Source organism: Aythya fuligula, chromosome 5 (assembly GCF_009819795.1).
Source record: "Aythya fuligula isolate bAytFul2 chromosome 5, bAytFul2.pri, whole genome shotgun sequence".
NCBI lineage: Eukaryota > Metazoa > Chordata > Aves > Anseriformes > Anatidae > Aythya > Aythya fuligula.
In genome coordinates this window covers 56,108,729-56,122,745 of record NC_045563.1, presented here as the reverse complement: position 1 = coordinate 56,122,745, position 14,017 = coordinate 56,108,729, and the positions used below count along the sequence as shown (strand labels likewise).

The 14,017-nt window shown below is 36.7% G+C and overlaps 1 protein-coding gene across 5 annotated transcripts in view; it reads right to left on the bottom strand.

Annotated features, from left to right (window-relative positions):
• ANO3 (anoctamin 3) overlaps window positions 1-14,017 on the bottom strand; it is a 206,469-nt gene that overhangs the window by 27,482 nt on the left and 164,970 nt on the right. For all 5 annotated transcript variants that reach the window (XM_032187907.1, XM_032187908.1, XM_032187911.1 and 2 more), the window contains 2 exons: window positions 11,169-11,265; window positions 6,270-6,330 (listed from right to left, as the gene is read on the bottom strand). In XM_032187907.1, coding sequence (XP_032043798.1) covers window positions 6,270-6,330; window positions 11,169-11,265 — 158 coding nt within the window. The remainder of the gene's footprint in view (window positions 1-6,269; window positions 6,331-11,168; window positions 11,266-14,017) is intronic.

Below are 14,017 nucleotides of genomic sequence, written 5' to 3'. Positions count from 1 at the left end.
ATTCAGCATCATCCATAATTCCTGGACTGAATTAGCTTTCCGTTTGCTCCTGGCAGAATTCACATGACACTCACTGCCCAGAGTCACAAAACCTTACCCATCAATTTTCAGGGCTAATTGTAACAATTTTATGTCTTTGCAATGGAGCATAACTCTTTAGTATCCTCTTAGAGTTTCTGCCTGACCAAAACATTGCCTTGAACATGCCACCCAAATATATATATCAGTACTACTTTGTATACAAAGTGGCTTTGGATTATTCCCGTCTTAGTATGAAGCTTGTTTATAGAAGCATGAAAGTTTTTTGTGTAAAAAGCTTTGGTTGATAATCAATATAGTTTTGGGTCAATATTAAGTTCATTAATACTCAATGTAAAGTTTTCAGCATCAACATGTGGTGAACTACTGAGGTTTCTACAGTATAAGAGGCTTTATTTTTATTTTTAAACAAGCTTATGCATGTCTTTACCAAGTAGTTCTGTTTCTCAGAATAATAATAATAATAAACAACAACACAATTTCTTTTCTTGCAGGTTCTCTATATAACAAATCAAGTTTTCACGTCAATACTATGCAGCCCTCCTACGGAATCACTTTTATTTTTCTGTTTGCCATAAAACCTTTTGTTTTCAGTTATGCTGCACCAACAAATGCCACTGCAACTGTAACGACAGAAACAGAGATGAGCAGTCAAACAGCCAGCACACCTCTGATGTCCACTACCGTAGCTACCAATTTATCTTCAGCATTCACTATGGTATCAAACGATGGAATAAATAACTCTGCCACAAACTTCAAAGGAAACTCAACATCTTCAGCAACGTTTACAATACCAGGTGACTTTTCTAGAGTCACCACAAATTCTGCAGCTAATTCTACTGGTCTACCATCCACAGTGACACCAACCAACTCCACAGTCACTAAGGGTACCCATTCGGCTGCAGCACTCCCCGGTTACACCTCTTCGATCAATCCCACCACATTTCCCACAAGTATTGCTCTGACATCCCCCACGGTGAAGCAGGACAGTCCAACAATGAACTTCAACACCAGTCAGCATACTACAGAGCTGAATTCTACTATGAATTCAGCTGAATTCTACACTTCTACTACATCGTCTAATCCAGAAGGTACCAATGAAGGTAAACACCTAACTAAAGCGGCTTAATAAACTAATAATTCTGAAATCAATTTTTCTTTTTTTTTTTTTTTTTTTTTTTTTTTTTTTTTTAAATTGAACAGGATGCTACACAAGCTGTGTGAATTAATAGGTGAACTAGTCCAGACTAAAAGTCACCCAAAACAAAACAGAAACTCGTATTTTGGGAGTTTTCTCACATTCAGCTATAAATCAGCTGACTCTTTTTACATTTTGATTATTTAAGCATAAAATCACAGTTGCATACAATCCTGCAATACGCTTTTCAACATCTCTTGAGATCATCTGTATGGAGGACAGAATAAAAAGTGATTTAATGACTTTAAAAAAATATGTATTTGATGTTTGCTTGTTTGTTTTACAATTCCAAGAGTGAAGAAACCTAATGACAGACACTGCTCATTTATCTGGACCTACAGTAGTGGACCTAAAAAGCAGATGCATAGAAATAACATTATAAATGCATAATATATCAACTTACAGAAGTTCAGAAACTTTTGTGACCAAAGATGACTTCTTATAAATACTTCCAAAGGAATTACTCATTTTGCATTTAATTGAGTATGTGTGGGAAAACAATGGAACATAAAACTGTCGTCGCACTTTTCTATCCTGCTGTTCTGAATTAAGTCTTCAGGAAAAGAAGAGATTACAAGATGCAGTAATTTTTGCCCTGAATTAGCTTTCAAGGCTTTTCACACAGGACTGAAAGGCTTTTCCATGATATCTAGTAGAGTACGGTTTGTACTAAGAACTGAAGAAGTACCATGCTTCCACATTTCCTATCATAGTTCATATCTTATCATAGTCCTAACAACTACAATGTTCCCTATATTTAGATAACATGAGTGGAAAGGAAGTGGGGTGGGAGAGTCAGTTCAATTTCAACAAAAACAGAATACCTTGAAGAAAAGTTTTATGAAATCTGAGGAAAATCTTGAGGAATGCAGTTATTCTGCTAATTGAACAGGTATAGAAAGCGTTACTGGATATCTTACCTTGGATACTTAAAAACTGGTACTCTAAAATTTAGTCACTTGAGATTCAGAGGCTGCTATTTTAACTGCTGGTTTACATTCTTACAAGTAATTGCATTCAGAAAGTGATTGTTGCTTATTTCTTTAAATCAAAGGAGAGTGTTTGATTCTGCAGTTAAACTATGAAGCTTGTTATTTGACTCAAACTCATTGGTCTTTTTTTTTCCCCTTCCATTCCTGGTTACTCCCTTCAAAATGAGGCAGATGTCTGTTTTCCTTTACAAGGCAGATAATTTCAGCAGAGAGTTTGCTTTAGTCATAATCTGCAAAGCATTTCAGATCCTTAGAGATTTCTTACCACTGCTATAAAGTGTGAGTGAATTATCTGATTTTACAGTTTATTGTTCTCATTAAACTGTCTCTTCCTTTCTTTATATCCTAGGGAAAACCAACAAAGGAGGAGTAATATTTGGTGTCATAGTAGGAGCCATTTTGGGATCTATATTAATTGGTCTGATTGGATATTTTATATGTGGTAAGAAAAGATCTGAATCATTTTCCCACAGACGGCTTTATGATGATACAAGAAATGACCCAGGTAAGAAATAGCACAAGAGTTTTGCCAAAGAACATTTAAATTTCTGTACGGAGTCATTTAAATGATTTGGTCTTACTGAATTATTAAGCATTGTATAATCGACTCCAGTCAAATGTTTTTTTAACTGACAGTACCTTTTTTTTTTTTTTTTTTTTTTAAATTGAAACAAACATCTTTCCCCTTAACTCTCTGCCACCCTCTTCCTTCCCAATAACTCCTTGTAAATTACTTTAACAAAGAGAAAGTAAGCGCTTTCTCTCATTCCAAACAACTCTAAACACAATACTAAACCTAACCCTAATTAGGACCCTAAAAAACACATACACGTCGCCAGATTCGCCCATCAAAAAGTGCTCCCAATGGAAGCCTTTGGGTGGACCTGAACTCCCTTTGGGAGCCTTTACGCAACCCCACACACAACACAACTCTGTGCTTTCTTCTGTTTCCAAGCAGCCCTATACATAATACTAAACTTAACCCTAATTAGGAGCAGAAAGTCAGATTAGGAACTAGCTTTTCAAGTTGACCACCCACGTAGTGCTCAGTGGTTGTTCCTGGGAAGACATTTTATCCTCAGATTTTGTGTCAGGGCCTTCACCTTCTCCTTACTCAGACCATAATATGTAGTAAAGAAGTTAACTGGATTTAGCTGTGATAGACTGATGAACTGAACCGTGACGGGCATAAGAATCTTTCAAGCAATATATAAACCATAATCACATTACGCTTACAGTTCTCCACTTAGACAACTCGCTTGGACCATATGATACAAGCTTTGGAAGTTCACCTGGGGACCAAACCAGCACAGCAGACAAAGCAGAGGGAGACAACACAGGGTGCCCAGCTGATGACATTCCTATGGCTGACATGACACCATCCCATCCTGAACCGTAATGTTTGCTTTGGGTTATATTCCCAGTTGTTACCATGAGATACAATGACACTTAATAGGCAGGCAGCAGTCTTCTGCTTTGTAATTAGATGATAGACGAAGTTTTCCTGGGAAGATTTTAGACTTGCTTTCTCAGGAATAACACAGGGAAATAGCACACAGGTAAAATTCTCCCTTGTGTAATGTTAGCCAAATGTGCAGGCACTACAACAGAACAAAATTCAACTAGGATTGCAATGATATTTCAGCATCAATACAACCTGCTTCCTTCTCTCCCCACTCCTCCAGTTTAACTGCTTGAAGGTGAAAGTATTCCAAATATCATTCCAATCTGATTCATGACTCAGGGCATTTTTTTCCCCCCACTTTATGTTTGTACTTCTCTCAGAGAATAGACAAAAAGAATTAGTTTTATTGGCATTTGTCAGAGGCTGAAGTTTGCTGGGGAGAATGGAAATGGAATTACCAAGTAACATGGACTAAATTTCACCTCTGACTATGACAATGCAGTTAGAAACACTATTGAAGGGAAGAATGAAAGACAACTTCTATTCATCTGTAAAACTGATCTGTTGTTTGCATTGCAGGCTAGATCTGTAGAAACGATGCATGAAGTTTTATAAGGGTTAGACAAGAAATAATTATCTCAACATGAAAGAAAAGAAATTATGTCTGACATGCATATTGGTATTCTAAAAAAACATGCTGTTTTTGTCCAGCTAACAAGTAAAACTATGACAATAAAATGCAAACAATTGCAAGGCTTGTTTATCCGTTTGCAATTTCCAGAAATGTCTACATAGAAAGAAAGAACATGAAAAAGACACAACTGTAAAGACAATGACATAACAAAAGACATAGCATAAACAGTACAAATTGCAGATTAAAAAAAACAACACTACTCACGTGGAATACATACTGGGTAACATATATCTTAAAATGTTTGAGTTATTCAGGAGGCTGTGGGTAATGTTGATGGAGTGATTTCACTAACTCACTGGGAACGTTGTAATGTGCGTTCATGTGATTTGTGAGTACATTACATGCATGCACACACCAAGCAGAGAAAACACTTCAGTCACACAGCAGATGAATGAAAACACATATTTGTTTCAAATGATATCAAAGATTACAGAATTGAGTGTCTAAGTGCAGTGCTGCCATTCCTACAGTGGTCAGTCATGAAAACTGCATGTTTCCTATCTAAATCAGAACCTGATTTCTAACATTGTTTCCAGCGTGCTGGTTACAGACTGAAAAACTGAGACACAAGCACCTGCTTGATATGACCAAAAACGTACTGCTCAGCTTTTGGTTTCATTAGCACATATTATGCCATCTTTCCTGATAACCATACGCAGCATCACATGCGAAAATTCCTCATGCTCCTGGCCTCAGCTTAAAATGAAGAGTTCTCTCTTTGGAGAACTCAAAGATAGAGACAAGGAGATGCTAAGAAGCTACCAGTGTTCTCTACATAGAAATGAACCTTAACACCTATAGTGCAATGTATTTTAGGAGTTTATGAAACAAATTATTAGTAATTGCAAGGCATAGTAATTATTATTACAATTAGTAATTGTTAATAATTAGTAATTATTATTATAATTACTTATCAGTAATTGCACAGCAGTATCAGGAGCCAATGAAGAAATATCATCAAGGCAAGCAACTGAAGCGTGCCCTTCAGTTAGTGCGTTGATTTTCAACGATCAAATTATGATTTTTTGTTTGAATGTGTATGCTTATCTTGTGCTGTGCTTTGATGTTTTACTACTGCTTGTATACTGGTTTTAATTTTTACCAGGCCAGCCTCTAAAATTTGTAACATGTTCCTCCTTTGTTGTAAGTTAGAATCATTAATCCTTACTTGTACATGCTATGTAAATAAAGATGTTTTGTGCCATTTGACTATTTAAAACTGTAAAACACTGGCCTCAATTCAGACAGTTGTATTTATATGATCTGGTGTTTTTATCTCAGGGTTTGCACAGACAAATATTTATACTGGTAAAAATTAATCATGTCCTACTTTTAATACCAGTCTTTCCTACTTTTCAACAGCCAAGTATTATTATATTAATCGAAAGCTAATTCCTCCAAGTATGTCATGTTGGAACCACCACACCTGTCCTGGCACCCTACTTCATGCCCCATGACATGGTGTGTGATGTTAGAATGAACATATTGAATAGATATTTAGACAGAGATTTTGAATATAAGTAGTTAAACTGCTGTAAACATTTATCATCAAATCTTCCCTTCATTTCCCTCTAATTAGCATTCTCATTTATTCTACAACAATTCTCTATAGACTCTGATTTTTGTACTGACTCCAGACCAGTAAATTACCCTATATGTTTGCCACTGTAAAAGACTTCTAACATGCATGGTATAAAATTTGAGCTTAAAGATATTTAAGATACTAAGGACAGTCATTACATTAATAACAAAAGGTATAAAAGGTATTACTTTCACGTACTGTTGAGTACAGAGAAATTGAAGTTGATGAAAAGAGGAAAAAATGTTTGTGTGACAAAATCATTCTTTAAGTTTTACTATGAACTATAATCTCCTTTAACTCAGCAATCCCCCAAAGGGTCAGTTTGATTAAAAAAAAAGAATAAATCAAAAATTACTTACCCCAGATTGCCATGAAAATAGCAAAGAAGACAGTCCCTCCATTATCAAACAAATGTGTAACCTGAATAGAAAACAAATACATCAGGAACAAGCAATATTGCTACCTTAACTTCTGCCCCAAAGAAGCCCAGAGTACATAACTGATGGCAGAACTTAAAAGCCAAGCATTACAGCAAGAAGGCCTACTCACACGTTTCTTCTACCAATGTTTGGCCCATTCTTTCACTGTTTTTTTATAGCCTATCACTTCAAGCCTCTCCAGAGCACTTGCTTCAGAGACAGTAAGAGCTGCTCTCTGTCCAGACGGGCTAAAAATTGCTCCAGAATTCTCCTCTTATCCTGGGTCAAATTTCCATTTGATGTTTTCTATTTTAAGATTTTCATAAGCTTAAATCACTTCAGACTTTTCACTTTTCTTCTTCTACATGTTACTTAATGTCCCTTTTGATTTAATTTCCTACTGGTTCTAAGCTATCCTGCAATTTCTCTGCAGGTAAGAATAATATATATTCATCTTCATCCAGAAATCTCAGCCTCTAAAATTGTTAGCGTATTCTCCTTCTTAAAAGGCTAGTGTCCCTCAACTTCCACAAATATAAAATAAATTCTAAAACACTGTTGGAGAAATGCAAATCTAAATTGCACGCAATTTCGCTTCGTGAATGTTTTCCTTTTTGTTGGATTTATCTTTTATCTCACTCTTCCTTATAAGCTTATCTGCTGTAAAATCCAAGATTTACCAGTAGAAAATAAGGAGTAGTTTTTGTAAGCCTATGGAACACACTAAGCATCTGAATGAGTGAATGTGATGTCTCAATTCTCATGCAAACATCAGAATTTATATTACAAAAATCCAGAGCTTCTTATATTCAAGTCATAAGAAGAAACAGTAGCTAAGAAGCTGAAATTAAGATCAATGCACTTTCAACAGATTTAAGGTTGCCAGTGGACAGCAATGTAATTTATACATGGACAGCAGGCCTGAATTTCTTCTAACGAAAGTTGGTTTAAGGTGCTGCTGAGCATTAGTAAACAAAGCATACATTCCACATTCTTATATAAGAGGGAAAAAAAAAAAAAAAAGAAACACCCAAAGCACAAACCATTGTGAGATAATAGAGCAAACCACCTTGTCAAAAGACGTATGTTAGAAAGATGATCACCAGAAGTTAAAAATAAATAACTAATGATAAAAAAGTGCAGCAAATTGCTTTGAAATGTATTGTCCTATACCATTGAAAAAATTTATGGCTATTTCCTGCTCTCTGAACTCAGAATAGAACATCATATTCTTGAAAAGAATTTACTTTCACTGGTGTTGACTCCAATGAAGGCTGAAGAACCAACCATCATTTTCTCATGAAAAGGAACCCTTCCTTATGCCACTGGAACTGGGCAGGTAACCAGACTGAGCTGGGCTGTACCACGACCTTCTCTCCTATCTGAGGTTACTCTGGCCAGTAGGAACATCCTGTACACGAGGTGTTTGGGGATGCAGCGGCTGGCAGCCCGCCTCCAGCAGATTACCTAACGGGCTCCAGCAAGGGCTGCCCTTGCCCATGCAGACAGATTTTCATTCTTTCAGAGAAAGTTGGCTTCATTGGGTGAGCAAGATTACTTGGTAGAGAAAACTTAAGCAAGCAAAAAAAAAAAAAAGTTAATAGAAACAGTACCGCTTTTGTCTCTATCTTATTTCTTATTGAGTAAATTAACTCTCATATTGTGAGAATTTACTGAAAATACCACATAGATTTAATCAGTATGTCAGTTTTCTGTTTTGTTTACTTTTTTAAGCTTCTGAAGAAATGGGAATTTACTATCTGGTATTAGGTATCTATAAATCCAAAATGGTCCCTGTACGAATCCTATAGTGGGATCACTTGTACATAGAAATACGTCAAAATATGGTTCCATTAAGGAAAATACAACCATAATGGGTATGGAGCCAAAAATGTGACAGGTGAATAAATGCAGTAGGGTACACCTCATGAATACTTTCAGTTTTGACTATACATGTGCGTGAGCAAGTGATTTTGGATATTCTGCTCAGTAGAGTGCATCTTTCCAAGGAAATAAACCAACCAAACAAACCCAACCCAACCCAGCCCAGCATTTTAGTATTGTTAAAAGTAGAAAATATGTATCTTGCTCTTGACATAGCTCTGTCTTGAGGGAAGGTGTTTGGACTATACTATTCAGCACCGCTCTCAGAATTAAGATTTGACTGTCTTACAGGCTAACTGTGCAGTTGGAGTAAGTGTTGACCAGAGCCCTCCAAGCAGAAGTGAAATACCCCACGACTCAGTGCCAGCCAGTCAGCACACCTGACTGATATTGTCACCATCACACATGACTTCACACATTTCAAGTCCACCCAGATTTAATATCCTGACACTGGGCCCTAGGGCAAGGTGTGCTGGGAGCAGTACCAGCCAAAGAGCCATTATGCATTGTGCTAGTCACCTCTGCTCATCAAATAATCCACCTAACGTGGGCAAGAATGACAGTTACGGCATTCAGCAATGCAGATTACAACTCAGACGTAGCATGCCCTTCCCTTAAATTACAAACTTCATTTTTAATGGGGTATTTTTAAATGGACATGAAGAAAGAAGGGAGGGGATGAAATAAACGGGCAGGAGCAAGAAGGAAAAATGCACCTTTTGTATTTTGTCTGCCAGCCCTGCAAGAAACTTGGATGAAAAAAACATTTCAAGTATATGATTTGTTCTGCATTACTTTGTTTTATCCAAAATACTACTCTAAAGGGAAATTTGGGAAATATTGGGAAAGAAAGGCAAATTTAATGCAGGAAATCCTGACAGCAGTTCTAGTAATATGAAATATGAACCCAAGTCCTTGTCTAAATGGGACAGGTCTCATGACATAAGCAGGTTTGGGGAGATCAAAGTGACTTCAATCAAAGTGAAGTCACTTTTCTAATAAACTCAGCATACTGATACACAATGGGTTATTTCAAAGAAATGAAAAAAGATCAGAACACATCCTGGAATATGAATGCCTTTCCCTGGAATGAAACAGGAAGAGCTTCTTGCAAACAGTCCTTGGTTTGTGTGTGGGGAAGATGAATAAATAAGTCATGTTCCTACAGCAACAAAACCAGAAGGAAAGGCAGACAAGTTCCACTTCAGGTACAGGAAAGAAAGGAGGAAATGCCATTTCCATTTCTCAGCAGATTGGATGCCTTATTTTCAAATAGGTTACTTCTATTTATATTATTAATGATGCTTCAGAAAGTACAAAGGAGTATTTGAAATCAGACTGTAGTTCTCTAGCTTTACAGATTGCTTTCATTCACTACTTTCTGTGCAGGCACAGAGGAATTGCTGACATACGTTTGGGTATTTGCTGCTCCACTCAAACAACACAGCAGCATCCAGCAGGATCACAAGCCCTTCTGGAAACCTGACATTTCCTAGCGAGAGAAACGAGTGAAGCTGCAGTGTAATTTTCTTTAGAGACAACATGGTGAATGAAGGCATTACAGTTATATCCTCAGTTATAAAAAGTCCATTTTTTCGCCATTGAAATGGCCAGATGGTAATCGTATTCCTTCCCAAAGAGAAGGCTCTCTCTACCCCTTGAGAATCAGTTTTTTGAAGTACATGTTACCCGTGTATGCAGAAAGCATACATAACATGATTAGATCGAACTGGTGGAGATCCAGAGGAGGCAAATCCTAGTAGAAGAAAAATTGTTTGTTTTTTGTGCACCAGTCTATGGCCAGCCAGTTTTTCAAAGCAAAACCATTCGCAGGAAAAGTTGGGAGCCTATGTTATTTTCCCCAGGGACATTTCTCAGATGGGATGTAAGATTTGCATAATGTTATTTCAATTGAAAAAGCTTTTACCTTCAGTACACATTGTAAAAACTTATGAAATGAGTTCAAAAAGCTAGGACAAAAATTAATGCGGCCATATTTTGTTATAAAGTTACAGCAGTATTTAAAAATCAAACACAGGTTGGCCTTAAATATATTATATTTATATAACATTATAACATAAATGAAAAACAACTTGTCCATTTCTAAAATTTTGCATTAAAAAATAGAAAGTTAAATTAAAAAAATACAAATCGTTTTTCAAGATGATATGTTTTTCAAATATTGCTTCACACATACTTTTGAAATGTTGAGTTTCACTCCAAGTCCTGTCTAAACACCAAATTTCAAAATCTAATGAAAATTGATTTTTCTCTTCCACTTTGCTTAGTTTTGTTGCATTGCCACAACCTAGAGACAATCACCGCTCCACAAATACAAACTGCTGAATAAGATTTGTCTTATGGGCTAAAGAATTACAAGAAAAATGGCAAGGCTGCTCTTCGTGTTATGAACATTAACACACATCAAAATATATATTACTCACTTGTTAACGCTGCACTGAAGTGCTTATGATTAGTTAAGCTTGCAGGATAGCTGCTTGTAGAAAAATATTTTGTTGTGTAAACTCTTTGCATTATTTTGAAAAAGCAAAGCACACCATAGACACATTGAAATCCTAGGTAATGCTAGAGAATTCCTTTAGCAGGAGCAGAATTGCAATTACCAAGCAACCAAGGAAAACAAAGCAAGAAGTTAATTTTAAGGGAAAGTAGGATAAAAATTCCAAGAAAAGTTTTGTTACTCAGGGGACTTTATAAATTGATCAAAATATTAAGGATTTTGGAAGGAAGTGTTTTAAAAAAGTAAAACAAGTTTTAGAGTCATCTCTGAATATTTCAGATTTTTCCCTTATTAGAAGCACGGATTGCAGAGGTTGAAAACTCTGTAGATAAACAACACATTTTGCAGTCTTTGCTGGAACAAGGGCTGCCATTACATAATAAAAATGGACCTTGAGACAAAAATTATCATGATAGCAGTAAGCTAATAATTACCTTGGCGTATATGCAGCTTTCATTGAGTTTTTGTAGTGTGCAATTGCGTTCACACATAGGGCACATGATGGTTTCATTTGCCTCGCAGATCTCTTTGCTTTAGTATAAGATAGGAAAACAAAGGTTACAAACATGCATTAAGCACTCGCAAGATTTTCTGAGGCTGCACCATTTGTGGCCTCTAATTGTTAACACCATGCCTACACCACAAAACTGATACAATAAAATAAATTAGAAGTGAATGTTTAGCACAAAAAGTTTAACCCCAAGTCAGTCACTACCCTAAAACTTTGGGCCCTAGAGTTGATGCAATATCTTATTGATATTTATCTGATACTTGTGCTTGTAAATATCCCATTTTCTCCAAAAGAAATATCACAAACTGAAGAACAAAATACTGTTTACTACTTGACATGCAAATTACTGCATGTTTATCCATATGATGTAGAAGATACCAAACACTAGAAGATGGACGTCGCCAATTTCAGTCAATTATCCCAGTTTACATCAGCTGAAGGTCTGTCCCACAGTATAATTGCATACGTACCTAGGTCACGAGGTCATCGTGTAAAACCCCACTGACAGGCATTTCTGGCATTAGCAGTTTAAGTCTTTGCATTTTTATTACATATGGAAGAACTTATGTTTATAGCTAATAAAAAAAAAGAACAATTTAATATCCTATTTTGGGGGTAAAATACCTTCAAACGACATTCTACTGCTTAGAGATCTTGAGATTTGGGGGTTATGAAGTCTCTGACTTCACTGGGATTATTCATATTGAAAACATAGTACTTAAGTGCCTTGACAAAGGCAAAGTAGAAGCACCAGAAGTGCAAGCTGAATTTAAAGGCAAATTTTAACTGCAGTGAGTAGAGAAGCTCAGCAATCACCTTCAGCGATGTTGACATGCCTGAAATGATCCTATCACACTAGGAAAGTAGTGCTATAAAGGAAATGCCAGGAAATTACTCTCTTGGTTTGCTTCAATAAACATTATGCTTTCATTCTCCTCCTCTTAAACCTGAAGTCACAGTTCTAATACTATATGGAAGATTATGTTTATTACCAAATGAATGCACCTATTAAATCCTGTCCAACATAACGGTACACAGAAATAAAAGATTAGTGTTGCCCAGGTGTCACATTTGTGATCTTTGCTCATACTTCACATAACATCATAAACAGTGATTCACTAAAACCGTACAACATAACGTGGGCTTAAGAAGTTGTTCTAAGCAACCCTGAAAGCCAGAAAGAGCACAGCCCGTCATTTCAGAAGTGCAGAGTAACAGCTTACAGTGTGTCACAAATGAGAATTTTCTTGATAGCATTTGCATGCGAATAAGCAAGCATGAAAAATCATATTTCAACAAAGTGATATAATGGTTTGACAGTAATGCAGACTGTTGTCACATATAAGGCCAAATTCTACTCTACTCTAAATTTAAATTCAACATTATGAATGCTGGATTCTCTGTATTCTATATCTTGAGTTACAGTCTACGTTTGTTTTTGATAACATGGAGTTTCAGCAAATTGTACTGCCAGTGACAGGTTACGTGCTTGAGCACTACTCTGTAAATACACGTGTTGCACAAGTGTTCGTGACAAGTGCTATGTTAATTGTTACTGCAATTCAAATCTTCACCATAACAGAGCAAAATAAACATCTTTGGACTATTCTCACTTACATATGTGAAATCTGAAAAGAGCACGCAATGTGAATATGCCTAAAGCTGTGCTGTGTTCATGCCTGGCCTTTCTGTTTGACTGACAACAGTGTGACAAATTAGACCAGTGATAATTAATGAGGTGCACAGATGCATCAAAAGCAACCTTCTTTAAAATTATCAGATTTATTTTATATAGAGTAATCAACATGTAATAGCTTGATAACTAACTTGAGAATAAAAATGTGTTTAAACAGGAGGGGGAACACCTGTTTACATGTGTTGGTAGTGATAGGACAAGGGGGAATGGTTTTAAGATAAGACGGGAGATTTAGGTTGGATATTAAGAGGAAGTTTTTCACTCAGAGTGGTGAGGCACTGGAACAGGTTGCCCAGAGAGGTTGTGGATGCCCCATCCCTGGAGGCATTCAAGGCCAGCTCTGGGCAGCCTGCTCTAAAAACGTTCGTTTTCTGCCTGCCGCCACTAGAGGGGGATTCACGATAGCTACCTGCGAGCCAAGCATCCCGAAAGGGCATTACTGGGAAGAGCATGCTTCCACAAAAATAATTTGATCAACTGGTAAATTCAAATTTCGTGGTAAAAGGACACATGAAAACATTTTGTTCCCCCACAGAATTTATTGTACTGTAAATCAACACTTCCTAACATCCACTGATTACTAATTACAGATATTAGTAGGATGAAACCTCAGTTTCACATGAAAAAGCATTACCCTGAATAATACTAAGTTGGGGTAATGCAGCATTTCCAACATTGCCATAATGCCCTGGCACTAAGCCTTAATTCCGCATTGTGACTGCAATGCCTGTGCTTAGATTTTGCCAGAGTCATGTATCTGACTCAGTTTCTTCCGGATGGCTGATAAACAGAGTTGTTTGCAAAAATTTGTAGCTGCAGTGCTCAAAATCAAATAATATATATCAAAACTAACATGAATGTTTACATAGTAGTTTCTTTAAGTGACTGCAGACACATTAGAAGCAAGCAGCTCACATCCCCAGAATATGGTGATAACTTTTAGGTTGTGTGGTCTCTCTGCCTGCTTATGGATGGCTCCTGTCTCCTCTACAGGTGGAAAGTTTCTGTCTAAACCTCACTACCCTCTTCTGGGTTAAGCAAACAAATAAGGTGAGGAACAGCATCTGCTGTCACTG